The sequence below is a fragment of the Eptesicus fuscus genome, chromosome 15, assembly GCF_027574615.1.
Source record: "Eptesicus fuscus isolate TK198812 chromosome 15, DD_ASM_mEF_20220401, whole genome shotgun sequence".
Classification (NCBI taxonomy): domain Eukaryota; kingdom Metazoa; phylum Chordata; class Mammalia; order Chiroptera; family Vespertilionidae; genus Eptesicus; species Eptesicus fuscus.
The window spans coordinates 48,345,401-48,372,176 of NC_072487.1; the positions used below are offsets into that span (position 1 = coordinate 48,345,401).

General features: G+C 48.3%; 1 protein-coding gene across 1 annotated transcript in view; it reads left to right on the forward strand.

Annotated features, from left to right (window-relative positions):
- The window catches only part of DAPK1 (death associated protein kinase 1), a 161,311-nt gene that overhangs the window by 110,923 nt on the left and 23,612 nt on the right, over nt 1–26,776 (forward strand). The window contains exons 5-19 of the mRNA XM_028146199.2: nt 1,526–1,655; nt 1,832–1,880; nt 1,969–1,995; nt 2,702–2,854; nt 3,222–3,267; nt 6,976–7,065; nt 7,593–7,685; nt 8,925–9,044; nt 9,527–9,625; nt 10,428–10,526; nt 11,810–11,908; nt 12,855–13,052; nt 14,415–14,612; nt 19,216–19,314; nt 22,206–22,283. Coding sequence (XP_028002000.1) covers nt 1,526–1,655; nt 1,832–1,880; nt 1,969–1,995; nt 2,702–2,854; nt 3,222–3,267; nt 6,976–7,065; nt 7,593–7,685; nt 8,925–9,044; nt 9,527–9,625; nt 10,428–10,526; nt 11,810–11,908; nt 12,855–13,052; nt 14,415–14,612; nt 19,216–19,314; nt 22,206–22,283 — 1,578 coding nt within the window. The remainder of the gene's footprint in view (nt 1–1,525; nt 1,656–1,831; nt 1,881–1,968; nt 1,996–2,701; nt 2,855–3,221; nt 3,268–6,975; nt 7,066–7,592; nt 7,686–8,924; nt 9,045–9,526; nt 9,626–10,427; nt 10,527–11,809; nt 11,909–12,854; nt 13,053–14,414; nt 14,613–19,215; nt 19,315–22,205; nt 22,284–26,776) is intronic.

Genomic DNA, 26,776 nt, shown 5'->3' on the forward strand with positions numbered 1-26,776 from the left:
AGCCAAATTCTGAGACTGGCTAAGTGGGGTCATACCTGGCTGGAGACAGGGCATTATGGGAGCTAATGTCATACTCCCAGCAGTCACAGAGATCATGGTCTCTTTGGGAAGGTAAGACACCCGTGAGCCACGGAAAGTGACAATGTCAATGTTAAGATTCAAGTGCAAAGTAGCATGTGATCAATTGCCAAGTGAATGATTCAGATCATTGGAGCGAGGATAGGACCATAGCAGAGGAAGGATTTTCTTCATGCTATTGTAGCAAAGCTATGAAGACCCCATCTGTATCCCCCCAACACTCCAAAGGCACACCCCAAAGACTGCTGTTGCAAACACCTATGCTCTCTGCTTGACATCTGGTTTCTGGCCCTGGGAGTTGGCAATGCTAAAGAGTAAATGCCGCCCTAGCTGGTTTGGCTTTGTGGATAGAGCGTTGGCCTGCAGACTGAAGGGTCCCAGGTTCGGTTCCAGTCAAGGACACATGCCCAGGTTGTAAGCTCAATCTCCAGTAGAGGGCATGCAGGAGACAGCCGATCAATGATGATCTCTCATCGATGTTTCTATCTCTCTCTCCCTTTCCATTCCTCTCTGAAATCAATAAAAGTATAGTTTAAAAAAAAAAGAGTAAATGCCCACAGGCACAGCTCTTAGCCATGAAGGATGTCGAAATGGTCCGTAAACCCCCAAACTCCCTCCTGTTTTATTTGGAAAACTCTGAGTGCTACTTTTTCTCCCCAAGTTCCTCAAGGGGTCACAATCCAGTCACTCCTAACTTGGTAAGATGCCTTGTATCGGCTTCCTTCCATTTCCTGTCTCCCCATTCCTCTACCAAGTGGCTCCCACATAAGCCGCATGCACCCAAATGTCCCAGGTCTACTCCTGGGAGAACCTAAACCAAAACATTTATTTTTCCTGGTGTTCTGTTGCAATTACCCTTTATGCCTGTTTTTCAGTTGTTTTTTCGGGGGAGAGGAAGAGTTATTCAGCCGCCTTACCTTAGTATAGCATAGCGTAGCTGCTATATTTTTTTATTGTGGTAAAATAAAGATAACATAATTTTATACCATTCTAACCATTTTTAAGTATGCAGTTCAGTGGCATCAGTATATCCACCTTGTGCAACCATCACCACCATCTACTTCTAGAACTTATTGATCTTCCCACTCTGAAACTATGTGCCCGTTAGACAGTAACTCCCCGTTCTTTCCCCCAACCCCATCTTCTCACCACCACCATTCTACTTTCTGACTCCATGAATTTGCCCATTCCAGGTACTTCATATAAGTGGACTCATATAATAGTTATCCTTTTTCATATGGCTTATTTCAGTTAGCATAATGCCTTCAAGGTTCTCCCATGTTGTAACAAGTTTCAGACTTGACTTCCTTTCTAATGTGAATAATATTCCATTATCTACCACATTTGGTTTATCCATTCCTCTGTTGGTGGACATTGGATTTTTTCCCACCTTTTGGTTACTATGGATGTCGCTGCAGCACTATTTTTTTCTTTTTTTTTCTTTAAGCCTGAAAACATAATGCTTTTGGATAGAAATGTTCCCAAACCTCGGATCAAGATCATCGACTTTGGGCTGGCCCATAAAATTGACTTTGGAAATGAATTCAAAAACATATTTGGGACACCAGAATTTGTTGGTAAGTTCCTTTGCTCCTGTGGTCATTTATTTCTCATAAGCATTATGTTGGCAACATTTCCCCGGTGGCAGCATCATTTCCCTGGTACATGTGTCTGGTTTATACATGAAAATATGACCTGTTGGTTTGCTTCCTTCCGAAACTCTCTCTCTCAATGTGCATTTATTTCCTCTTAGCTCCTGAGATAGTCAACTATGAACCTCTTGGTCTCGAGGCAGATATGTGGTAAGTAGCATACCCTTGATGTTGTCGTCTTTCTGACTTAATTTATTATTATTCTGACATTTGTTTGTTTTTTCTGTTTCCTGTCTAGGAGTATTGGAGTAATCACCTATATTCTGTAAGTACCAGAATCCACAGCTCGTATTCTAATCCTTCTTTCTTTGAGACCATATGTTTTATTAAGCAGTCATGTTGATCTCTTCGGCTTATGCATGCTCTTTATGTAAACATTCATTTTACACCCCCAGAACATGCGTAGTTTATACTAATTAAACATTTTCTCCGACTTTGAAGTGAGTCATCAGAAACTGCAGCATAATCACTGGAAGAAAGCATGTCTGTCCATCACTGAGGAAACAGGATAGAGGTTTTCTGTCAACTACAAGATGCTGTTCCAGATTAACTTTTTAAATGCATCCTTTGCAGTAAGCCGAAGCTTTTGTGCCTGACAATTAAATGGAATTCTAAAATGATTGCCCAAGCACCACATTATAATCTTTTTTTTTTAATATATTTTATTGATTTTTTACAGAGAGGAAGGGAGAGGGATAGAGAGTTAGAAACATTGATGAGAGAGAAACATCGATCAGCTGCCTCTTGCACACCCCCTACTGGGGATGTGCCCAAAACCAAGGTTACATGCCCTTGACCGGAATCGAACCTGGGACCTTTCAGTCCGCAGGCTGATGCTCTATCCACTGAGCCAAACCGGTTTCGGCAACACATTATAATCTTATTCCTCACCCCCCTTATCAGATATTATGGAAACGGAATGACAACACAAGAGGTAATTGTTCATGTTCTGTGCCCCACTTTATCAACAGCCTGAGTGGGGCCTCGCCATTTCTCGGGGACACTAAGCAAGAGACGTTAGCAAATGTATCCGCTGTCAACTATGAATTTGAGGAAGAATACTTCAGTAATACCAGTGCCCTCGCCAAAGATTTCATAAGAAGACTGCTCGTCAAGGATCCAAAGTGAGTGTCCCTTGTTCCTGAAAAGTGCTCAGCCGTGGCCTCTGCTTGACGAGGGTTTGCCCCTGTCCTGTGCACGAGGCCAAGCTTGTGAGAGACCCCAGTGGTTTGCTCCTCGCAGAGGAACGCATGCCATGTGAAACGCCTCAGAAAATGCAGGCTCCTTTGTACCTGTTCAGTCAGTCCTGCAGGCACAGTGAGATCACCACACAGGCGTACTTTTTTCTCGACTTTCTTCCACGAAGCAAGCCCCAAACTGCATTTTCTAGAACATCTGTTTTGTAGGCCCAGCCGGCAGGGAAACAACATAGTGTTTGCTTCTGTGGCCACAGCATTTTTTTTTTTTTTTCTTTCTTCTCTCCCCACAAAGGAAGAGAATGACCATTCAAGATAGTTTGCAGCACCCCTGGATCAAGGTAAGCTGCATGTGGTGATTGGTTTGGGTGTTCAAGGGCCTCCTGAAATTCGTATGTTCCAGGGCATTACTAATTCTGTGGGTTCTAACCACAGGACACTTCTGGAGTGTTGGGTTTGCTTCTGGTGCCATATTTTAACACAACTAGCAGATAAGAGTTTGCTATTGATATCAGAGGTGGTGAGGAGAAAGCTATCCTAACACAAGATTGTAAAGGGAGCTAAAGGTCAAGTCTACTCAAACTGAGCCCTCATTCCAGGAGGCCTTTTTGCCACGGCTATGGCCGCCTCCTGGCATTTCACCTTTTTTTTTTTTTTTTTTTTTTTTTTTTAATGAATCTTTATTGTTCAGATTACAATTGTTTCTCCTTTTTCCCCACATATCTCCCCACCACCCAGTTCCTACCCCCCCTCTTCCCTTACCTCCCCCCCCCCCCCACTGTCCTTATCCATAGGTGTATGATTTTTGTCCAGTCTCTTCCCATACTCCCCACACAGACACCCCTTTCCTCCTGAGAATTATCAATCCACTCCCATTCTATGCCTGATTCTATTAAGTTCACCAGTTTATTCTGTTCCTCAGATTTTTAATTCACTTGACTTTTAGATTCACTTGTTGATAGATATGTATTTGTTGTTCATAATTTTTATCTTTCTTCTTCTTTTTCCTCTTTTTAAAGAATACCTTTCAGCATTTCATATAATGCTGGTTTGGTGGTGATGAACTCCTTTAGCTTTTTCTTATCTGTGAAGCTCTTTATCTGCCCTTCAATTCTGAATGATAACTTTGCTGGGTAGAGTAGTCTTGGTTGTAGGTTCCTGCTATTCATCACTTTGAATATTTCTTGCCACTCCCGTCTGGCCTGCATGGTTTCTGTTGAGAAATTAGCTGATAATCGTATGGGAGCTCCCTTGTAGGTAACTAACTGTTTTTCTCTTGCTGCTTGTAAGATTCTCTCTTTGTCTTTTGCTCTTGGCATTTTAATTATGATGTGTCTTGGTGTGGTCCTCTTTGGATTCCTTTTGTTTGGGGTTCTGTATGCTTCCTGGACTTGTAAGTCTATTTCTTTCATCAGGTGGGGGAAGTTTTCGTTCATTATTTCTTCAAATAGGTTTTCAGCATCTTGCTCTCTCTCTTCTTCTGGTACCCCCATAATTCTGATGTTGGTTCGCTTGAAGTTGTCCCAGAGGCTTCTTACACTATCTTCAACTTTCTGAATTCTCTTCTCTTCATGCTTCTCTGGAAGAGTGTCCTTGGCCTCTTTGTATTCCAAATCTTTGAGTTGATTCTTGCAATCCTCTAGTCTGCTTTTGGGTCTCTGTATAATATTTTTTATCTCAGTCAGTGTATGTTTAATTTCTAGTTGGTCCTCATTGAATTTATCGGCCTTTTCCATGAAATTCTTGAAAAACCTTATAACCGTGGTTTTGAACTCTATGTCCAGTCGCTTGTTCTCCTCCATTTCTTTGGTTTGTGATCTGTTTCCTTGCCTTCTCATATTCTCTGCTTCCCTAAGTTGGTAGGGTAGTTTTGTGTACTAGGTGTCCTATTGGTTCAACGGGTCAGCTTCCCAGTTACTTGAGGTGGACACTCTTGGTGTACCCTTGTGTACTGTGTGTCCCCCAGCAGGAGCTACAGCAAGGGCTAGTTTCCTCCTCCTTTGCTTGGGCGGTTTTGGAGCAGTCTGACTGGAGCTGCAGTTGGTTAAGCTGCTCTAGAACAGGCCATTTATATGCAAAAGCCGCTGTGTGGAGCCAGGGGGGGTTTGTAGAATGTGTGGGGCGGGGCCTCAGGGCTGGGCGGGGTCTCAGGGCGTCACTAGGCTGGGGCGTGGCCAACGGCGATGGCTGCCGTCAGCCGTCTCTGCCTTTCCACGTTTCCAAGTCCTTGCGCCCCGCGCTCCAGCGCAGTAAACAATGATTGCTGGGCGCACCACCGCAAAAAAGTCACTCTCACTTTCCGACCCGATGGCCGAGAGTCCAGCTTCTCCCCGTAGGTGCCTGGGTCCCCCGAGTGTCCCCAGAAACTGGATTTCAGAGTGATTGGGAGCTTGTCTCCCTGCGGGTTGAAGAAAAGCCGCGCACCCAGCCGCCCGCCGCCGGCCCGATTCGCGTGCCTCCGTACCTCAGCTTTTCAGTGATTGTGCTTCTTTCTCTTCTTAGTTGTAAATCTTCCACTCAGCCAGCTTTCCCGTGGTTCTGGGAGGTAGACGTTTTTGTCTTTTAGTTGTATTTTTGAAATTGTTGTGTGAGGCAGCAGATTAGTTGTTTAACTATGCCGCCATCTTGGTGGCATTTCACCTTTATATTGCCTGCCTGATGCCTTCGGGCTTTTAGATTAAATAACGGAAGTTGCTGTGGATGAAAAGGGGTCCTCTGAAAGTAACCTCACTGAGCGATCTGATTATAAATTTCTAACTGGGCAGGTCATAGGTCATAGTGGGTAGTTATACCCCAGGCATAACACTTTTTTAGTAAGAGGTTTATCTCTGCCTTAAGCAATGGACAGGGGTCCATTGTTTGCTGTGTATCTATGTTAACACACCTTTGAAATAAGGGATAACCACCCTCAGGAGAGCACATAATCTTGTTAACTCTCCTGTAATCCGATCCCCACCTTGCTTTCACCCATCATCCTATAATCTCCTTTATGTTCCCTCCCTGATTTCAGATGCATAAAAGAGACTGAAAATGTCATTCCCAGAAGCATTTGAAATCTTGCTCCCTGGCACCAGTTTGGTTCAAATAAACTCTGATAAAAATTCCGCACACAAAAGACCTGAAGTTCCTTCAGCGAGAACAGAAAGGCCTGAGGGTGGGGGAACATGGCAGTTCCAGAAGACAATCAGGGAACCAAGAAGCAGGCTGTGATGCAATGACTAGCATTACAAAAGCAGGTCTGGCACAGCTGGAGAACTCTTTGCCTGTACCAGGCCCAGATACTTGCTAGAAGGCAATGATGTCTCTCTCAGAGGCAGAGCTTCCTGGAAAAAGGTGCAACAGAAGGCACGCTAATGCTGCCAGACAGGCTTAATTCGATGACCTCTGAGGTGCCTCCGAGCTCTAAATTACTTGATGTTCAAGTTCAAATGCCTCAGAACATGGCCTGACCATCTATCTTGCCACTCCCAGACTTCCAAGCTCAACTTTTCAACTTTTCCCCAACATCCAGCATCCAGTCTTCTCTTCTTCTTCTTCTTCTTCTTCTTCTTCTTCTTCCTCTTCTTCTTCTTCTGCTTCTTCTTCTTCTTCTTCTTCTTTAAATATATACATATATATGTTTTATTGATTTCAGAGAGGAAGGGAGAGGGAGAGAGAGAGAGAAACATCAATGATGAGAGAGAATCATTGATCTGCTGCCTCCTGCACGCCCCCAACTGGGGATCGAGGCCACAACCCAGGCATATGCCCTTGACCAGAATTGAACCTGGGACCCTTCAGTCCACAGACCTGATGCTCTATCCACTGAGCAAAACCAGCCAAGGCCGCAACATCCAGTCTTTATAAATGTAGCCAATCCTTAGCCACAAGCGTTAGCCTCTGCTGACGAGGTTCCTAGATCTTGCATTTTGTTTCAATATGTTTTGTTATTCTAGCAAGGTAAATGTGTAAGCAAGTATTCCAGATAATGAGAGGTTTCAAAAAATTGGTCATGTACCATGTTTCTGTAATTTGAAAGCTGTAAATATTTTCTTGGACTTTCATTTTAGCCTAAAGATACCCAACAAGCACTTAGTAGAAAAGCATCAGCAGTAAACATGGAGAAATTCAAGAAGTTCGCAGCCCGGAAAAAATGGAAAGTAAGATTATTTGACATTGAGGGACTTGCTGATTCTGTTTCCTGTGCATTTCCAACAATTGTATGAGTTTTGATAGTCACATGGTCTACCATTACCGGCTTGCCTGGGACCAAGGACACAGGGCAAGACCCTTGCGTGCTATGCTTCTCTGAGGGGGGGATGTGCAAGGGTTTTGCTAGGGTCAGAGCTAATTCCTCAAAGAACCAAGAACAAAATATCAAGAGGAAAAGGGATGGAGGGCATCCAGTTCTGTCGTTTAATAATGAAAGGCAGAGGGAGACTTTCTCTCTATCCTATTGTCTTGATGTATAAGACCTGTATGTAGAATTATTCTTTAAGCAAATACATTCCAGCTACTCGTGGGATGCCTGCCCCCGAGAATGCATGCTATCAGCAGTGAATGCCATCTCAAAGACTGTCACTTGCACTGATTTGAATATTGTTGCATAAACTCTCTTCCTCCTCCTCTCCCCCTTTAGTTATCCTCTTTTTTTCTTCTTTCTTTCTTTTTTTTTTCTTTTTTTAAGCAATCAGTTCGCTTGATATCACTGTGCCAAAGATTATCCAGGTCGTTCTTGTCCAGAAGTAACATGAGTGTTGCCAGAAGCGATGATACTCTGGTAAGCAAACTTGTTTGCCTTGGTGAGGTTCTTTCTTAGCACTGTGTACTTAGCATATCTAGGTTGTTTGATTTGTTCGACAACTCCGAAAACCTGAAGTCCTGTAAATGTCAGACTTACCCTTCCTCGTCTCAGGATAGGGAGTTGGGATGGCTGATGTATGTCCTCTGTTGCTTCTTCGTCCTTTTTTTGTGTGTGTTTTGATTGGCACTATACCTACTCCCACCCATTACCTCCAACACTACCACCCACCTCCTCCCACACTCACAGTTTGATTAAAGAGAGCCTGGTCAGTAGAAGAGGGAAGAGCTCATTTTAATTTTTATTAACTGAAATGAGAGCCTTCTATTGCCACTGACCTGGGAGACTCTTGGGTTGTAGTAGTACAAAAGGGGCAGATAATCCTCTCCCTGAAGACACACACACAATTAGAGAAAAAGCAGCAGGGCTTGCTGGTGTAGTTTGTGGTAGACCAGGAGGCTAAAGCCACTTGCTTTGTTAGCATTGGACTGACTGTCAGTACAATGCTAACAAAGCCCTTGAGAACAGCTCCATAATTTTTCCCCCTTAATCCAAACTGAAACCTAATCACAGATTGACTCTTCAGATATGACTGGACATATTTGAATTCAACAAGACTTTGCTCTGACAGTCAGACAACAGGGCTTTGTTAACCCTGGAGGTAAAGGGAACTCCAGGAAAGGCAGAAAGGGTGATTCTGTGGGAACCAGGCCACTCCTGTAACTGAATAGTCGGCGTTTCCTGAGTGGAATCTGGGGATTCCAAGGGCAGGATCACACATCAGCACACACCAGCTCTTTTATTCCCCCCACCTCCCCGAAGTTAGTCGTTTCCCTGAGGCCAAGCTCTAGCCTTGTAGTGTAACAGGAGATTGTATACGTTAAAAAAGAAAAAAGAAGTGGGAGAGAAGCAAGGTAGAAGAAGGGAGAGGAAGAGGCGGAAGGCTGGATTTGGGAATTGTGGGACCAAAGAGAAGATAAAACTATTAATATAAGAGAATGAGAATGATTGAATATTATACATTAAAACCATCCTGAATAATCAGTTGGGAGAAATGACATTTATTGAAAGAAAAGTTAAAGGAAGAAGAGGGACCCAAGCCGTGTAGGAACTCCGGGTGGGAAGACTTCTTCCTCCCAGACCTCGGGTTCTCATTCATCTCAATAGCCTGCGAATCCGAGGACATGTTATAACACTCTCTTTGTTGTCTCTCTCGAGGATGAGGAAGACTCCTTCGTGATGAAAGCCATCATCCATGCCATCAACGATGACAATGTCCCAGGCCTGCAGCACCTCCTGGGCTCATTGTCCAACTATGATGTTAACCAACCCAACAAGGTCTGATCCTGTTCTATCAGGGATAGTAAGGCGGGCGGGGGGGGGGGGGGGGGGGGGGTGTCATGTGACTGTGCACCTCCAAGTCCCAGGGGGAGAGACCCTGTCTGCTTCCTCATTCTCCCTTCTAGTTGCAAGCTCCATCCTGTGGGAAAACTCACTTCTCTGTAGAGAGTGAAATGACTTAGAAATAAGGCCTTTTTGAGAGCCTTTCTTCATGCAAGGCCATTCCACATGCACCAATTACACCTCTAACCATGAAAATTTAAAGTACTCACCCCACACATGAAAATGCTACCTTCTGATTGTGAAACCAAAAGAGGAAGCATGCTGTGTTCTGACTAACTTCCATTCCTGTTATGAAGCAGTCCTTATGCACCTGTTGAGACATAGGAAGGTGTGTGGGATAGCAGTGATAATTTGGGCATTTTTTTTTCCTACCAACCCTGAAAAATCGTTTTGTTTTGTTTTCTTGCCTATTCCAGCATGGGACACCTCCGTTACTTATTGCTGCTGGCTGTGGAAATATTCAGATGCTACAGTTGCTCATCAAAAGAGGCTCAAGAATCGATGTCCAGGATAAGGTTATCATTCTGTCTAATTGCAAATAAATTAATTTTTTTTTTTAAGTATTCCCAAATGCCTCTCATCTTAGAGGCAACAGAGAAAATAAAATGTCTGCTCTCCTTCCGTTTCCTATAAAGGAAGATGAGCTGCCTAACTAGCCTGGTCCAAGCGAACAGGTGTTGTAGAGCAGGAGGAAGACGCTGATCTTTCTCTGGGCTCTGTTTTTGGGTATCAGCCTTTCCGTGCGCACTACCCCGGATTTTCCTCCTCACTGATCACTTACCGAACAGTGTTATTGTAAGATGTCACAGTTGGGAAAGTTTTCGTTGTCTAATTCGTCCCCCCAGAAATGTATTTGCCTGCTTGTTTATTAGGGCCACGGGGAACGATGATATGCTTGGAGGTGTGAATCGCATTGGAAGTGTAGACACATTGGTTAACAGTTTATAGTCATTACTCGTATAATAGATCTGGCCCTTGGCAGTACAGGGAATTCCAACCAGAAGTTCGAGCGAAGGCGTTAGGAAAAGAGAAACAACTTTTTATTTTAACGTAATTCTAGAGTTACCCAAAACATCTGCGAAGATCATACACAGAGCGCCCTGATCCTCTCCCCGCAGCTCCCTGGAATGTTAGCATTTCACATAACCTCGATCCCTATGCAAAAATAAATGAAATGGGGGAGAGGGGGTTATTCCTCATGGAAGGTGCTCCTGTGGAGTTTGCCGTCACAGAGGAAGGGGCGTAGAGCGTGTCTGAGCGACGTGCATTCAGATCCCTCCGCTCTGGAAGTGTGACTCCACCCTGGTCTCTGCACAGGGTGGATCCAATGCCATCTACTGGGCCTCCCGGCACGGCCACGTGGACACCTTGAAATTTCTCCATGAGAACAAATGCCCTTTGGATGTTAAAGACAAGGTAAGGCCACTTTTCTTAGGGACGGGGGAAGTAACGAAAGGCTGCATTTGAGCTTCGTCTTGCCGCGCACCTCTGGACCCAAAGAGCAAGGATTCAGGACCCAAATCTTCCTACAGAGAATTTAATCTAGAAATTCGTTTTTGCCGGTGGCTTGGTCTAATGTTAAAATCTGCTTTTAGCTGAAATCTGCCGGACAGTTGCAAGCCGTGAATTACTTCGCATGAGTAGCAGGAAAACTCTAAGTTCTAATAGGAGGACAGCCAGAAAGAGACCCGAGTCCTGAAGCTCACATTGGCTCACCTTGTGCGTGTCTCCTGACCACACTCTTCATCTTCGAAGGGGCTGACAATGCAGTCACTGGCACTGGGAGGGTTCATGAGACAGTGTACATAAAGTAAGGCTTGGGGGGCACAGATGTTATAAAAATGATTGACTCGGCAAGATACCTTACTTTCACCTATTCAGGTTCCATTCAGCCCATCCCACAGTCCTGCACCTGCCCCAGGTGAGAAGGATTCCTACCTTCTCACCCATTATGGGTCCTACTGTGCATCCCATCTCTGCTGCTGACACTTGCAGCAGAAGGTGTCACGTTTGGTGAGAGCTGCCACACACAGTCGTATGGATTGTGCCCTGCACCAATCTAAGAATGACATTCACATCAAAGACAAGTGTATTTATTACGGCAGTTTTCTGTCAGGTGGCAATAAGGTATCTGTTTTGTTTTAATCAGTTTATTCTAATGATTTTTTTTTTTTTTTTTGCAACTCTAAGTAAAATACCTTATGGAAGTTGCTTCTATTGCTAATTCACTGAAAGTTAGTAGTGATGTTTTAAAATCTCTGAGAATATAAGAAATGAGATTCTACACTTGGACAGTGAAATCAGAAACGTGTTAGTTAATAAAACTGTACATTTACATATCTGCTGGGTGATGAACCCAATACTAAAGAAAGGAGTTTTGTGTTTAAAGAAATCACATAGCTGGAAGCAGCAGTAGATAAAGTGTGAGAACAGCCATCACAGACCAGGGAAGGCAGTCTCACCTGGGGTTGTATGACCAACAGGGTGAGCCTGGCGTGTGGGTTTAACACCAGCTCCGTGATGGACACTCCACCCTCAGGGTCCCTGGCCCAGGCACCATCTGGACGGAGGGAGGTGGGCACCCCCAGAAGGAAGGAAGTGGAGCCAGGTGTGTGTGGCCGGGCCTCCAGTCCTATGCCTTCTAGTCCCCACAGCCTGCACCCAGGGGCGCTCTGACTCTCTGGCTGTTTGTTTTGCAGTCTGGAGAGACAGCCCTGCACGTGGCGGCTCGCTACGGCCACGCCGATGTGGTCCAGTTACTGTGCAGCTGTGGCTCCAATCCCAATTTCCAGGACAAGGTGGGTCACGGCGGCTGGTGTCCTCCCTTCCTTCTGCTCTCTGCATGGATGTACAGGCAGACAGTGACATGGCCCAGTCCTCCCAGTTTTATCCAAGTTTCTGCTTAGATTCCAGAGGGCAGGGCCTCAAACAGAAGCACTACCTAACATCCATCTTTTTAATCCTCTGGACCATCCTATGAGTTGTTATGACTGTTACTATCATTCTCATTTTACAGAAGAGGAAACTGAGGCAGGGAGAGGTTCAGTATCTTGCCCAAGCTCACACAGCTCATAAGTGGGAGAGCTCTAGGGTTTGGGATTCGAAACCACAGGGTCTGGTTCCAGAGTCCCTGTCAGTAACCACTAACTCTAATGGCCTCGCGTAGGCAGACATATGTGTCTAATGATGCTGACCATGAATATACAGCCTTACAACCCTATAGACCCCACGGCCAGCCCTCTCTGACTATTACACCATGGTTATCTCCGTTACTTTTATTTGCCTCAGCAATACAATGATGAGTTTCTGTGACTCATCTTTGTCAAGTGCATGGCAGACATGGTGAGGCATCAAGATTGTTATGAGAATTCTTGTTCAAAGAAGTCCTCTCCTACCATCAGTCACCTCAGATGAAGTAAACGAAGCACTTTTGTAAGAAAGATGCTAAAATTCCACCTGCACTGGGGCTCGATGGTTCCAAAGAGCTGAGCTGTCGGTTCCAGTGGGTTCCTGAAGTCCTTTGTCGCTCAGATGCTGACAATGCCAAACGCATCCAACGCACAAGCGCTGAGGAAACAAACTGAATGAAGGAGAGGCCTGTGTCTGTTAATTTCAGGCTAATGTTTCACTCCAGTAGCTGTCAGCTCATTCTCTCCATTGCCTTGACTTTGCTGCCGAGTTCAGCGGGGACTCGCGCCTTGCCTGCACTTCCTCTCATGTGACTGCACTTGTCGCCTCGGCCAGGAAGAAGAAACCCCTCTGCACTGTGCTGCCTGGCACGGCTACTACTCCGTGGCCAAAGCCCTCTGTGAAGCCGGCTGCAACGTGAACATTAAGAACCGAGAAGGAGAGACGCCCCTCCTGACAGCCTCCGCCAGGGGCTACCACGACATTGTGGAGTGTCTGGCTGAACACGGAGGCGACCTTAATGCCTCTGACAAGGTACGTTGTGGGTGAATGCCTCACGCTCACCGAGAAGGGATCTGGGGGGCTGGAGGGACCACAAGACTTCTGCAGTTAGCTTACCCAAAATGAACTTGAATGCAGCACATTGTAATTATCCTTTCTCCTCTCTGTCCCAAAGATTCCATGAGCTTTTCTAGATTCTGTTTAATGATTAATATTCATGTGTGGCATGCAGCAACATTGAGGAATTCATCAGACGACTCGGGTCTCTTTTATTTTAGCCTTTTCAGCTGGGAGCAGGTACGGTGATGATCGCTGAGCCCAAGACAACCCTCATTTAGGGCTAAGATTGGCAGTGCACTATGACTTTGTAGATACACAAAGAAATAGGTGGCTTATTGATTTCCATCACCTGCTATTTTGTAAAAGACAATAAACCACTCTTACTTGTCTGAACCTCAATTCTAGACCAGGTGTTCGATTTTTAATTAAGCAAATTCAACACGATCTGTTTTTTATTGGGAGCTTGTACTTAACATGAGGCTGTGATCTTGCATTATATAGCTAGATTTGGGCACTGTAGTTAATTTAGTAACTGCCATTTGTGGAGTCTTTTCTTGGTGCAGAGAAGTGGTTCTCAGCTGGGGCGACCTTGCCCCCAGGGGACATTTGGGAATGACTGGAGACATTTATTGGTCGTCGTGGGCGTTACTACTGGCGTCTAGTAGATAAAGACTGGTGGTGCCTCTCACTAGTATATCCTCCGACTCACAGGACAGGACCAAAATGTCAGTCACTATGCTGAGCTTAAGAAACCCTAGAACAGATAAGGTATAGAAATGTTTCCAAAACCCTCTACCAGCTCCTGAACGCAATACATCTGCTCACCGGGGATCCTATAAAAGGGAGAAGGAATCCTCAGGCTGGTCTCTGGTGGGATGCAGGGAGGAAGCATGTTGTCTTTGCTTTTCATACATAGGACACCCCTTGAGCATATCCCTTCACCTCACTTTCACAGCTTCTCCTGCTGTAAAGATTGCTGAGCAAATGTTCTTAAAGGTGTTTTTCAACTACTTGAGAGCACAGGCCATTGGAGTGCCTGTTACTTAAGTCCTGTACAGCCAGAGACAAAAAGCAGTGTCCAGTCTTTCCACCCGATGGCACTGGCCAAGGCTAGACTAACCGCGCTGATGGTCAGCAGAGTCCGATTATTCAGAGTGGAATGTATGGAGCCTCTCCCCCACCCCCCAGGAGTAACATGTGTGGTTTCTGATCCCCCTTCAGCCTTTGCAGTAGGGAGTCTGTCGCCAAGGAAACCTGGCCCGGTGGCGGCTGGAAGGGCGAGGCCAGGCCCATGTGCCAAGTGGAAGCGCTCATGGCCCCTGGTGTCTGTTGCAGGATGGACACATCGCTCTTCATCTGGCTGTGAGGCGGTGTCAGATGGAGGTCATCCAGACGCTCATCAGCCAGGGAAGCTTCGTCAATTTCCAGGACAGGCATGGCAACACCCCCCTCCACGTGGCCTGCAAGGATGGCAACGTGCCTATTGTGGTGGCCCTCTGTGAGGCCAGCTGCGATTTGGATATCTCCAACAAGGTAAGGCCGGAGGGAAAGGCCCCTGAAGGGCCTCCTGACCTGCTTCCGGATTTTGGTTTTTTGTTGTTGTTGTTTTTTTACAGAGAGGAAGGGATAGAGAGTTAGAAACATCAATGAGAGAAACATTGATCAGCCGCCTCCTGCACACCTCCTACTGGGGATGTGCCCGGCAACCAAGGTACATGCCCTTGACCGGAATCGAACCTGGGACCTTTCAGTCCGCAGGCCGACGCTCTATCCTCTGAGCCAAACCAGTTAGGGCTGCTTCCGGATTTTGTCCAAGTTCTCTTTGCATCTCTTCATTGTTCAGTCAGTATTCCTCCTATGGACCTTTTCTTTTTCTTTTCTTTTCTTTTGGTTAATCTTCACCTGAGGATAGTTTTCCATTGATTTTTAGAGAGAGTGGAAGGGAGGGGGAGAGACAGAGAGAGAGAAACATCCATGTGAAAGACACGCATCGATTGGTTGCCTCCAACAAGCACCCTAAACAGGGTCAGGGATTGAGCCTGCAACCAAGGTACATGCCCTTGACCAGCATCGAACCCAGGACCCTTCAGTACTCGTGCCAAAGCTCTATCCACTGAGCCAAACCGGCTCGGGCGGGAAATGTTGTTTTATAAATGGCAGGCATGATGCCAGCAAAATTTTATTATGATTTGTTTGAGGTAAAAGAATTAATATCTGAAACGCAGAAAATTATACTTCTGCCAAAAAAATTTATTCCTGTTGCATATTATGTGATTAATTCTAGTGGAAGTTGAAATTGGTAATCTTCACATTCTAGAAATATGAAAAGGCAACATCCGAGGTCTTAGCCATTAGCTGCTGGTTGCTTTCTTAGTTTATCCCATTCTAATCTTGCCAAGTCAGTTATGTAAGTGGCTTAAGGGGAAAGCCAAATGTAATGTTAAGAAGCATCAAGACCTTGGCTTTCCTTCTAGGAGTCTTTAAGTGAATAAAAAGCGACTTCAAGGAACATGGGGCACTCATTTGAATACCTTTAGACTTGGCCCTTGTCTGCCTGCTGAGGCATACGAACACCATGTCTCACCATTACTTCTAAAGGAGGCACCAGGTATTCGCCTCATGCCTCAGGGCAAAATAGTGCGTTTGTTAAGTATGCTCTATAAAATGCCCAGCCACAAGATCCTAGACTTCCATGCTTAAAAACAACTGGTTCAGCCCTGGCTGGTTTGGCTCAGTGGATAGAGCATCGGCCTGCAGACTGAAGGGTCCTCGGTTCTATTCCAGTCAAGGGCACATGCCTGGGTTGCCAGCTCAATCCCCAGTAGGGGGCGTGCAGGAGACAGCCGATCAATGATTCTCTCTCATCATTGATATTTCTATCTCTCTCTCCCTCTCCCTTCCTCTCTGAAACCAATAAAAGTATATTTAAGAAAAAGAAAAAAAAAAAACTGGTTCATTTCATAGGAAAGCCTCAACATTTTTCGGGGGGCGGGGTGCAGGGGGACTCATTAGGAAGCATCGACATTTTTGATGCTATAGATGGCCGTGCTAGTTCACATACACCAACATAAACTTGTATTGTTGCTGTGTACGGCCCAGCAATGGCACATACAGGGCATTCAGCCGATGATTTTGTCATTGAGTTGAGCTCAGCTGGAGGAAAACTCATTAGTTGCACGATTTCTCCCTCCTGGCATCAGCAGCCAAGTTCAGCCCGTTCTTCAGAGCCCGCCTGGAGCAGCAGCTGCTGGAGCAGCTCCAGGTTCGGGACCTGCAGGCAGGTGCCCGCTGCCCTCAGCGCCAGGCTCCGCCCACAGCAGCTTCGTGGGTCTCCCGCCCTCAGAAGGGCTGGGGTCCGCTTTGCCCCTCTACTCCTTTTGTTTGGGTTTTTTTGGAAAGATAACGGGGACTCTAGAGGAGCTTAAAAGATGTGCAGAAAAGTAAGAGGAAGGCATTATTTCCCCAGGAAGCACAGCTGGCTTCACGTGGACTCACCCTGGAAACGGGCTGTCAGGATTCCCGGACACGGCACAGTGACAGCCGCGCCCACGGGCAGACTGTCGCTCCCTTCCCGTGGTGTGCCTGTTCCTTCCTTGGATGCAGTTCCCGCAGAGATAAAAATGCCATTCAGATCCCACCCCTGTCACCAGGATGTGACGGCAACTTGTCACTACCTTTCACACTCAATGTGATTGACAGTCCTTGGTCTTCGCTTTTCTCGTATGAAAATCGGGAGAGTGGCTGTTGAACACGGCCATGTTAGGGAACACGTGAGCGGGAAATAGCCGGTGCAGAGCACACAGCCCTTAACTCTTTGTTCCTTTTGTGTTGCCTCTTCTCATCAGTTAAGAGAGAGAATGCATGTGGCACACAAGCACATGTACACACAGATGCACACACATGTACATCAGGAGCATGAGAGAGGATTTCGTGCCAATCAAGTGTTTATCGCTGCCTGGCTCGGACAGCACTGTGCCAGGCCCGTGGGAGGGAGCTTGCGGGCAGCACAATGATCGTTCTTGCCCTCAGGCTGCCTCTCTCTCTCTCTCTCTCTCTCTCTCTCTCTCTCTCTCTCTCTCTCTCTCTTTTTGGCTTCTCAATGTAATAGCATCTCATGTCTCAATCACGGCTATGACAGACGCACAGGCGCTATGGAAACGCTGACATCTGGACATTAAGGAAACTAGGGAAAGCTTTTCAGGGGCAATCACTTAAAATGATTGGGACTTGGACAGGTGAAGAGGGGAAGCTGTATTGCAGACCGAGAGAAGCATGTGTGTGTGTCTGGGGACCGTCTGAGGCCCCGGTAGCTGACATGTGGTGTAGGTCCTGAGGGGGCTGCTCTCTAAGTCCCTCTCGAAGGTAACAGTAGACAAAACATGAACAGGCACACACCTTGCAGCGCTCTTCACCATGGCAAGGAACGGGACCGCCTTCGGTGTCCCCCCGCAGCGGGCTGGCCAATGACCTGTGGCATATCCACGTCGTGGGCATTAGTCAGGTGTCTGAGAGAATGTGGTAGATTTAGTGACACATGGAAGAGTGTTCACAATCCATTGTTAGGTGCACGAAGCAGGTGACAGAATCTGGAGGATGATTACATCTGGACTTTTCAAATAATTTATGTCCTTTTATGGATTCATAGATAAAAGCTTGGAAGGAAATGCCCCAGGGTATTAAGTAGGGCCGGCTCTGAGCAGGGGGACTTGGTGGAGGGAGTGAGTAGGGAAGGAGGACTTCAAATGGTAAGATATGTACAAATACAAATATAATACCTTAATAAAAAATAAAAAATTAAAATTTAAAAAAAAGAGAGAGAAGGAGGACTTCTACTTTCTACCATTTATCCTTCTACATTGCTGAGACATTTCAAATGGTCCTGTGTTAACTTCATAACAAAAAAAAACACCTATATTTGCAAATAAACAATGGAAGACAGAAGTACCCTAACTTTCTTGGTTTCCAGCATCTGTTGTGTCTCAATAACTTTTTCATGGTTCCCCCAGGGCAAAAGAAATACATAACAGTTCTGTTTATTAAGTCGCTCAGTCTAAACAACTTAGTAAGTCTTTATATCCTAACAAGTTCGTAGCCGTTGCAATGAGTGATTCACATAAATCGAAAGAAAACTAATAGGGTAATGTCATTCTTACATAACCACAACTATGTACTAATGGGATGTTCTCACCGCTCCTTTCATCTTGGGCTCAGATTGAACACTCATTTTCTCAAAATGCTCTTGCTCCTTATCACAGTAACCGCCACGGCCCCGCTGTGTCCGTGCAAGGAAGACAGTACAACCTGACGCTGAGACCCTGCTCTCCCTGGAGCTAGGAGCTCACCTGGTGTCCCGACCTGCTGGTTTCATCAGAAATTTAAAATATTTATCATGCCCCCAGGAATTGACTGCAGTGCCCGGAGGCGCCTAGTTACACAATTTGGGAGCCATAGACATTTTTTTAAAACGGTGGGCATGCCTAGCTGGTTTGCCTCAGCGGATAGAGCATCGGCCTACGGACTGCAGGGTCCCGGGTTCGATTCCGGCCAAGAGCACATGCCCAGGATTCGGGCTTGATCCCCAGTGGGGGGGGGGGGGGCGTGCAAAAGGCAGCCAATCGATGATTCTCCCTCATCATTGATGTTTCTATCTCTCTCCCTCTCTGAAATCAATTTTTAAATTATATAATATATATTTTTTAAAAAGGTGGGCATGACCTCATTCGTGTGCCTGCAATGGCTGTCCCTTCATCCCTTGCTGTGTCTAAATGTGAACTGTGGTGCAGATCTTTCTGGAACCTGGGGGCCGGCCCTTAAGCCCTGACTGAACCCTCCTTTATGCCAGCACAGCAAGAGACTTAATTACCTTATGATAAGCCTCCCACTCTTTTTACCCTTTGAAGTTACTCTTTTAACTGAAAAAAAAAAAAAAATACTTGAGAACGTTGTGCTTGGCTTGACTCCTTCAGGAGATGCAAGTCTCTGGAAAAGCAGGCCATGCCTCCTGCTTCTTTCTGGGGGGGTCCAAGACCCCTCGCCCAGGGCTGGCCCGCGATCCTCAGGCACCATCGGTCCTCAGGCACCATCGGTCCTCAGGCACCGTCGTCAGAGCTCTCGTGGGTCTCTTTGTGTCTTGCAGTATGGACGCACACCTCTGCACCTGGCCGCCAACAACGGGATTCTCGACGTGGTCCGCTACCTCTGTCTGGCGGGCGCCAACGTGGAGGCGCTGACCTCGGTGAGTAGCCTCCTGGCAGGAAAAGGCGACGTCCAGCGGCTGAGGCCCGGCAGCTGCACCCTGAAGCAGACTGAGCGGCTGCTGAGCTCCAGCCCCTGCGCTGCAGTGCGGGAACAGGTGCCCACACAAACCGGGGCGACATCTACTTACTGCTGCCTCCTCTCCTCCCGCCAGGCCCGCGCTGCCGGGAGTGCCTGCTGCCTCCTCCCAGGGGCCTTTTTGTTCCCCGTGTTACGTAACTGTGCCTTTGCCGGTTTTATTAGATGTGTGTGTTCTTTCCTAAATGCTCCCCCTCCGTGCGGGGCACTGGAGGTGCCTTGGCTTTCGGAGAGGGAGGAGGGAGGGGCCCTGCGGTGTGGGCGACAGTTGACAAGAGCTGCTGTCTCTTGTTGAGAAGCCTGGCTCTGCTAGTAGGCCTGCAAGTTATTTTTAAGTGAGATTCCTCCCGGCCCCCTCCCTCCCCAGTCCTCCTTCCAGACCTGGCAGTGGGAGTTCTTAAAGACCCCAGTGATTCCAGTGCGCAGTGGCGTCTGGGAGCCGCCGAGTCCTTTTCTTACCACGCCAGTAAAGGATCTAAACAGTTTGCCGTGAGTCCTGACATGGTGCCTAATGCATCCCCAAAGCAAACTAGAAGCCCCGCCTGCCCATTGGACACTTTTCGGGAATCTTCGGGAGCAGAGAGCGGTGACATGGGACTGTAAGCATGCCCCCTCCCAGCACCCATCTGAGCTCCCAGCTTCAGCCCAATGTGCTGGTTCTCACCGGGGCACTTTGCCCCCAGGGAGCATTGGGCAGTGGCTGGAGACACTGAGGGTGTCACCGGTGGAGAAGGGGAACGCTGCTGCCATCTAGAGGTGAGGCCAGGGATGCTGCTAAACATCCCACGGTGCACGGGACCGGCCCCCACAGTGAGAATGACCCTGCGAAATGTCAGTCATGCTGGGGTTGGGAAACGCTGGTTGACTGGGACCCCACGCGTGGCTCCGAGAGTGACTTGCTTTGAGAAATGGGAAGGTGTGCTGTTGAACAGACTTGGGCGTTTCTCAGCTTCCCCTGGGGATGGGACTTGGCTACTGCCAAACACTGAGAGATAGGCCCAAAGGCTTCTTGTTCTTCTTGTTTAAGAACGTTGCTTTTATTTATGTGGAAATTGCTCCTCATCCTTTCTGCTTTTAAACGTGCAATGATTTCTAAAGCTGCAGCAGAGCAGTGCCTAAGCCTCGTGTCCTCCGGGGCAGCCTGTGAACAGCCGTAGTTCCCGCCTCCCATGAGGGACTGAGTCCTGCACACAAAGCAGTGAGAGCGGGACCAGGGCGATCGATGCTCAGGAGGAGCTCAGGAAATGTTAGCCACTGTCGTGCACGTTCCTGGCACGAAACAAATGAACTCGATTAGTATGGAACTGCAGCCCCATGGAAATCCCCTCATTAAAAAGTAAACACCGGCCCTAGCTGGTGTGGCTCAGTGGATAGAGCGTCGGCCTGAGGACGGAAGGATCCCAGGTTCGATTCCAGTCAAGGGCACATGCCCAGGTTATGGGCTCGATCCCCAGCAGGGGGCGTGCAGGAGGCAGCCAATCAATGATTCTCTTTCATCATTGATGTTTCTCTCTTCTCCCTCTCCCTTCCTCTCTGAAATCAATAAAAATATTTTTTTTAAAAAGTAAACACCGAAGTACCACCCATGGACCCTTATTTATATCCTTGTTGATGTAAGGATCATCCAAAACTGTAAGAATTCTTATGCGTTTATTTGAACCAAACTTGACAATTGCAAGGAAGCAAATTCTCAATGGACTGAGAAAATGCTCCTGAGAATGGCAGTTTTGCACCCTGTTTTATACATTAGAATCGTAGGAGGAAAGTGTAAGGATGTCACTTGAAACCCATTGGTGATAGATTAGGGATGCCGAAGGATTAGGCCTGCGGAAGGTGGGAGAAAGCAAGGGGAGAGGGGGAAATCTCTGAGATTGGATAAAAAGTGAAAGGAGAGACAAATACTTCTTTTACATGGGTGGGTAGAGGATAGCTAACCGTTAACAATTAACAGATAACAATAACAATTAAGGGTTCTGTGCTCTAGTGGGAGACTGTGCCCTGAGGGGTCTGGAAAAGGAGGGATACTCTGACATTCCAAATGCTATCATAGATGCAAAAAAAGACAATAGACAGGCTCAATTAAGCTAAAGATTGCCCTGTCAGGGGAGATACAGGCCTAAAACAGGACTACCCACCATGACTCACTTTTAGTTAGAACGTTTTCATTTCAGTCCATCCTGTGTGATTACGTTAGGTCTCTGAGTTCGTAAGGCCGCCGTGCAGGCCTCCCCTGAGCTTGCCAGGTTTAACGTGCGGCCCCTTATTTGTCCACATCCTTCTTTTACATTCACTGAAAGTCTTTGGACAACATTGTCTGTTAAACAAAACCTTTCTTGGAATGCACAGCAGTAACTAGTAGCTAGCATGACATCAGGGCTGAGGTTTGCCTCTGGCAGTATTTTAAGATGTTAGCTGACACTAACTGGAGTTCGGTGTCTAAAGACAATCTTTATTGTCTGCCGAATTGGAGAAGGATTCAGTTCACCAAGTAGTCTGCCTGCTAACGAGGTGCCGAGTAAGATTAAAGCCGGGGAGGGGGCGGGGGCGGGCCTGAGGCACCTCACTATTGGACCTCAAAACACCAGTGCACGACTTCTTCCTCCTCCTCTCCCCTCCCTGCACCACCAAGTGGAATGAGGAGTCCCCTCCGAGGGAAGAAGCCGCAGGCGCTCTGTCTGGCCACCGTCTTTGCTCCTGCCTCCTGTCCCGTTTCTGCCTCCGAGGACGGAAATGGCGCGCGGAGCGCACACTCTCTGTTGGGAAGGAAGGAAACTAATCCCTTTTCTCCAACAGGATGGGAAGACAGCGGAAGATCTCGCCAGGTCGGAGCAGCACGAGCACGTAGCAGGTCTCCTCGCCAGGCTCCGAAAGGTGAGAGGTTGCGTTGATCAGTCTGTTTCTAAGTGCAGAGGTGTCTTTGCTCCTGTAAACTCGGAGGAGGAGGCTCTGGACTCACAGGCTGCAGGAGAAGGCAGCTCGCTGTCCTGGGCCTGTGGTTTGCATGTCATTTTGCATATCTGTCTCGGCTACCTGTCCGTTTCTTTTCCCGTGTTTGGGCTGGGAGACCGCTGGGCCGCTTGACCGTTTCTGTGCCTAGTTTCCCTCCTCCCGCCCTCTTTGTAATAACCCCCACCCTATAAAGTGGAGGGAACATGAAAAAGCTGACTCTGCTTCTTCTTCATGTTTGAGCTTTAAGACACCACACATGCTCCGGTTTCTTTCCCATCGTTGCTCTGAGGCGGAAGGGAGCATGACACAAATAAGTAATGCAGGTGTGACTTCCCGGCCCACGTTATAGCGCTGTGTGTTAAGAGACGTCAGAACAGCCATGCCCTTGAAGCTGGGGCTGTGTGCCTGGGCCGTATCCTACAGAAATGAAAGAAACACAGGGAAACGTTGTAAGCTCGGAGATGGTCACTGCCGCGTTGTCAGTAACAGTGGAATAAAAACCGGAACCTTCCGTCCAGGCGGTGGTAGCGGCCCCAGGTGTCTGACCGGTGGCGTCCGACCAAACCTGGGTCCAGCGACCTCGGTACTTGGGTTGTGGCTGGGGAAGAACTCAGAGCGAGACCCAAACTGTAAGAGAACATTTATGGGGGAAATCGCAGAGGTAGAAGAAGTAATTCCTAGGAGAGAGGGGCTTAGGAAATGAGTTATGGAGGTAAAGGAAGGGCCCTCGGAGCTTGGGAGTGAGGAAGCTAATGGTAACCTGCCTGGGGCAGGGGGGGGGGGGGGAGGAGCAGGGCGGGGAGGGAAAGGCAGGGGTGAGCTCCCAGGAGGGAGAGCGCATGGATCCTCCGTCCTCAGGGTTTTAGGGGCAGAGATTTTAGGGGCGGTCCCAGGGGAAGTCTCAGTAGAATATTCGGCAGCTTTCCAGGTGTGTCCATTCAGGGTTGTGGTCTCCACTGATGGATTGGCTGGCACCAGGGCAGGGGGTCATTATTCCAGGCAGCTGGTCCTGACATCAGCGGTGGCTGGTTTTGTTGCTTATCTGGGCCTGGCGCTGAAATACAACCGAGGCCGAGATGTTATCTCCAGGGAGGACAGGTCAGGGGGTCCAAACCTCATGACCAGCCATATGCTAGGGGGGGGAAAGGTCACCCTGGGGCGGGGTCCCACCCTACAATCGATTGTCCATTGCTTGGCACTGGGGCTTTCCATCCTGGTGACCTTCCGTACCTGGCCCATGTCCTTGCTCTGCTCATGTCTGTCTAACTGCCGACGGCAAGATGACCAACATTCATGCCTGGCGCGTTGTCATCCAGCTGTGAAGCAGAATGGTTTTCGGGCATTAAAATATCTTAGAAGAGGTTGTTTAGTAGCAGGAGTTTAATGCTGAGGATGTTCCTGGACTTCAAAGCAGAAGATAAATTATGTGCACATTATAATCCGACCTGTGTTTTCCTAAAATGCCTGGAAAGAAAATGTTAACGGTGGTGTTTTTAGATTTTGCTAGCGTAATTAACATTTTCTTCTTTAAACATTACAGTATTTTTCTAACTCTCCTATAATGCTTTTTCAAAAAACAAACTTCATGGAAAGGAAAAAATAATTTAGTGATTTAATTGCTCATTGAAAAGGTATTGCCCAATAGCCCCAGCCCAGTGGTCGGCAAACTCATTCGTCCACAGAGCCAAACATCAACAGTACAACGATTGGAATTTCTTTTGAGAGCCAAATTTTTTAAACTTAAAACTTCTTCTAACGCCACTTCTTCAAAATAGACTCGCCCAGCCCGTGGTATTTTGTGGAAGAGCCACACTCAAGGGGCCAAAGAGCCGCATGTGGCTCGCGAGCCGCAGTTTGCCGACCGCGGCCCTCGCCGGTTTGGCTCAGTGGATAGAGCGTCGGCCTGCGGGCTGAAAGGTCCCAGGTTCTATTCCGGTCAAGGGCTATGGCAGCTGCCTTTCCGTCGTGGTCCCTGGTTGGGGGGAAGCGAAGGGACACAAAGATGAGAACATTCCCCCCCAGTGCTTGGAGCTGACCTTGGGGTGTCAGAGAGAGAATAATCTATCTCACACCCTTGTGCTTTGGAGGCCATGGACCGGCCCTAGAGCTGGGCAGGCGGCCGTGAGCCCGGAGCTCTCCAGCTGCTGCAGGATTCCGCCCGGCCTTCGCTCTGGGAAGTCCAGAAGGAGATCCGTCTAGGAAAGCTTTCCTCGCCCGACTCACTTGTTCTCACAGGAAACCCGACTCCAGTCGGTGAAGCAACATGCTACCCAGGGCCGAGCGCAGACTCAGACCTGACCCAGAAGCACCTGGTCCTCAGGGGCTCCAGTCTGCTTCAGTCCCCGCCGCCCCCCCAGCCGGGGGCGCCCTTCTCCGCGCTGGGCTCGCCCGCTGTGGGCTGCCAGGACCACCTTCCTGGGAATAACCCAGGGATGTTCCCCCTCGCACTGTTCCAGGGAGACCCACGTATTTGTTTGCCTTCATCAGTCCCGCAAAGGGCTCTGGACCTCAGCTTCCTGAGGATCCAGAAAAGGGGAGCCCAGCAATTTCTTTTTTTTTTTCTTCTTTTTTTTAATATATTTTATTGATTTTTTTACAGAGAGGAATTGAAAGGGATAGAGAGTTAGAAACATTGATGAGAGGGAAACATCAATCAGTTGCCTCCTGCACACTCCCTACCGGGGATGTGCCCGCAACCAAGGTACGTGCCCTTGACCGGAATCGAACCTGGGACCCTTCAGTCCGCAGGCTGACGCTCTATCCACTGAGCCAAACTGGTTTCGGCGGAGCCCAGCAATCTCTGACCACGCCACAGGGCAGGCTGCCTGTCCTCGCAGGACTCACGGCCCCCCAGCGCCTCACGTGGCGGCTTCCCTCCTCCATCATGGTGCAAACCACGGAAAGGCCTCCACGCTTTCCGACACCCCCTGAAGACTGGGCCCTGGATACTAATTAAATACATTCACAGGAGAAATCTGTGTAGGGACAACAGCGGGGGTCGGGGGGATGGCTTTAAATGGCCGTGCCATTCCCTGTGGGTTCCAACCAAATTAGCAAAAAAAAAAAAAAAAGCTCCCTGTGTGACCCCCTCCAGTCAGCTGACACGCCTGGAAATGTGGTTTTAAACAGTGTTTGCGAGGGCAGCCTGGGGCTTTCTGTCCTGAAGTAGAGCCACAGCCATGTTGACGGTGTGGGGCAGCAGAGGCCAGGCCAGGAGAGTGGGTGGTTCCCCGTGTGGACAGCGCAGGGGCCGGCCCGGGGGGGAAGGAACCTGTCAGCCGGTGCATCTGGGCAGCGTGGGGGTGAGGGGGGCCCAGGCCGGGTCTTGTGAGGGAAGCAGACACAGCTCAGACATGAAGTGACGTGCGGGCGGTGGGTCCCGGAGCCTCTGGTCCCCTCGGGGAAAGCCCCCCATCCACGTCTCTTCCCAGCTGTGTGCTCAGTGCCGCCACATCGGGGCCTGCGATCCGCCGGGGAGGTGGCGTCTGCACCACAGGAAGAGCAGACGTTAAGCATCAGGGCTGTTTTCCTGGCACGCTGGTTGGTCAGCACACCATTGCTTGGGGGGGTCTCTAAGGTTTTAAGTACAACATTTTTAAAAATATATATTGTTTTATTGATTTCAGAGGGGAAGGGAGAGGGAGAGAGAGAGAGAGAAACACCAATGATGAGAGAGAAGCATTGATCAGCTGCCTCCTGCATGCCCTACACTGGGGATCAAGCCCACAACCCAGGCATGTGCCCTGACCGGGAATCGAACTGTGACCTCCTGGTTCATAGGTCGACGCTCAACCACTGAGCCGCACCAGCCGGGCAGGTAAAACACTTTTACAAAAAAAGAGCTGCCTGACCCTTCTACTGTCCACTGCGCTCCCCCCACCGCTAAGCAAAGCCCAGGTCAGCCCCCCTAGCCTGCTCGACCCCTGTGCCGTGGCCCCGCCAGGCCCATCCTCCAGAGGAGGCTGCTTGCGGTGACGGGGAGAGGAGGCACTCACGCTGGGTTGCGTCAGCATCCATTTCGCTAGCGGTGCCCGTCCCATTCTTACCTGATTTGAAGATACTCGTTTCAGGAGGTTTGGGGAGCTGGCTTATTTTTACTTTGATTGTCCTTCTCATCAGATTGTCCAGAAACTGATATTCAAAGTAATTGCTTTTCCTAAGCCCAAGACGAGGCAGTGAGAAAGGTGCCCAGGAATATTTTGGAGAAGAGGACAAAGTTGGGGATTTGCCCGGAATTAAAAACTCACCAGCAAGCTGCATTTGCATAATGAGGAGTTGCCGCTCCATCTGCGCAGGTGGTAATTGCATCCTGCCACGTGCGGGACGCGCATCACCCCTCCCCTTATCTGGCTTTCCCAGATGGCAGCAGGCTCGCCCCTGTCAATCAGCGGGTGTTCAGTCACCTTTCCTGAGGA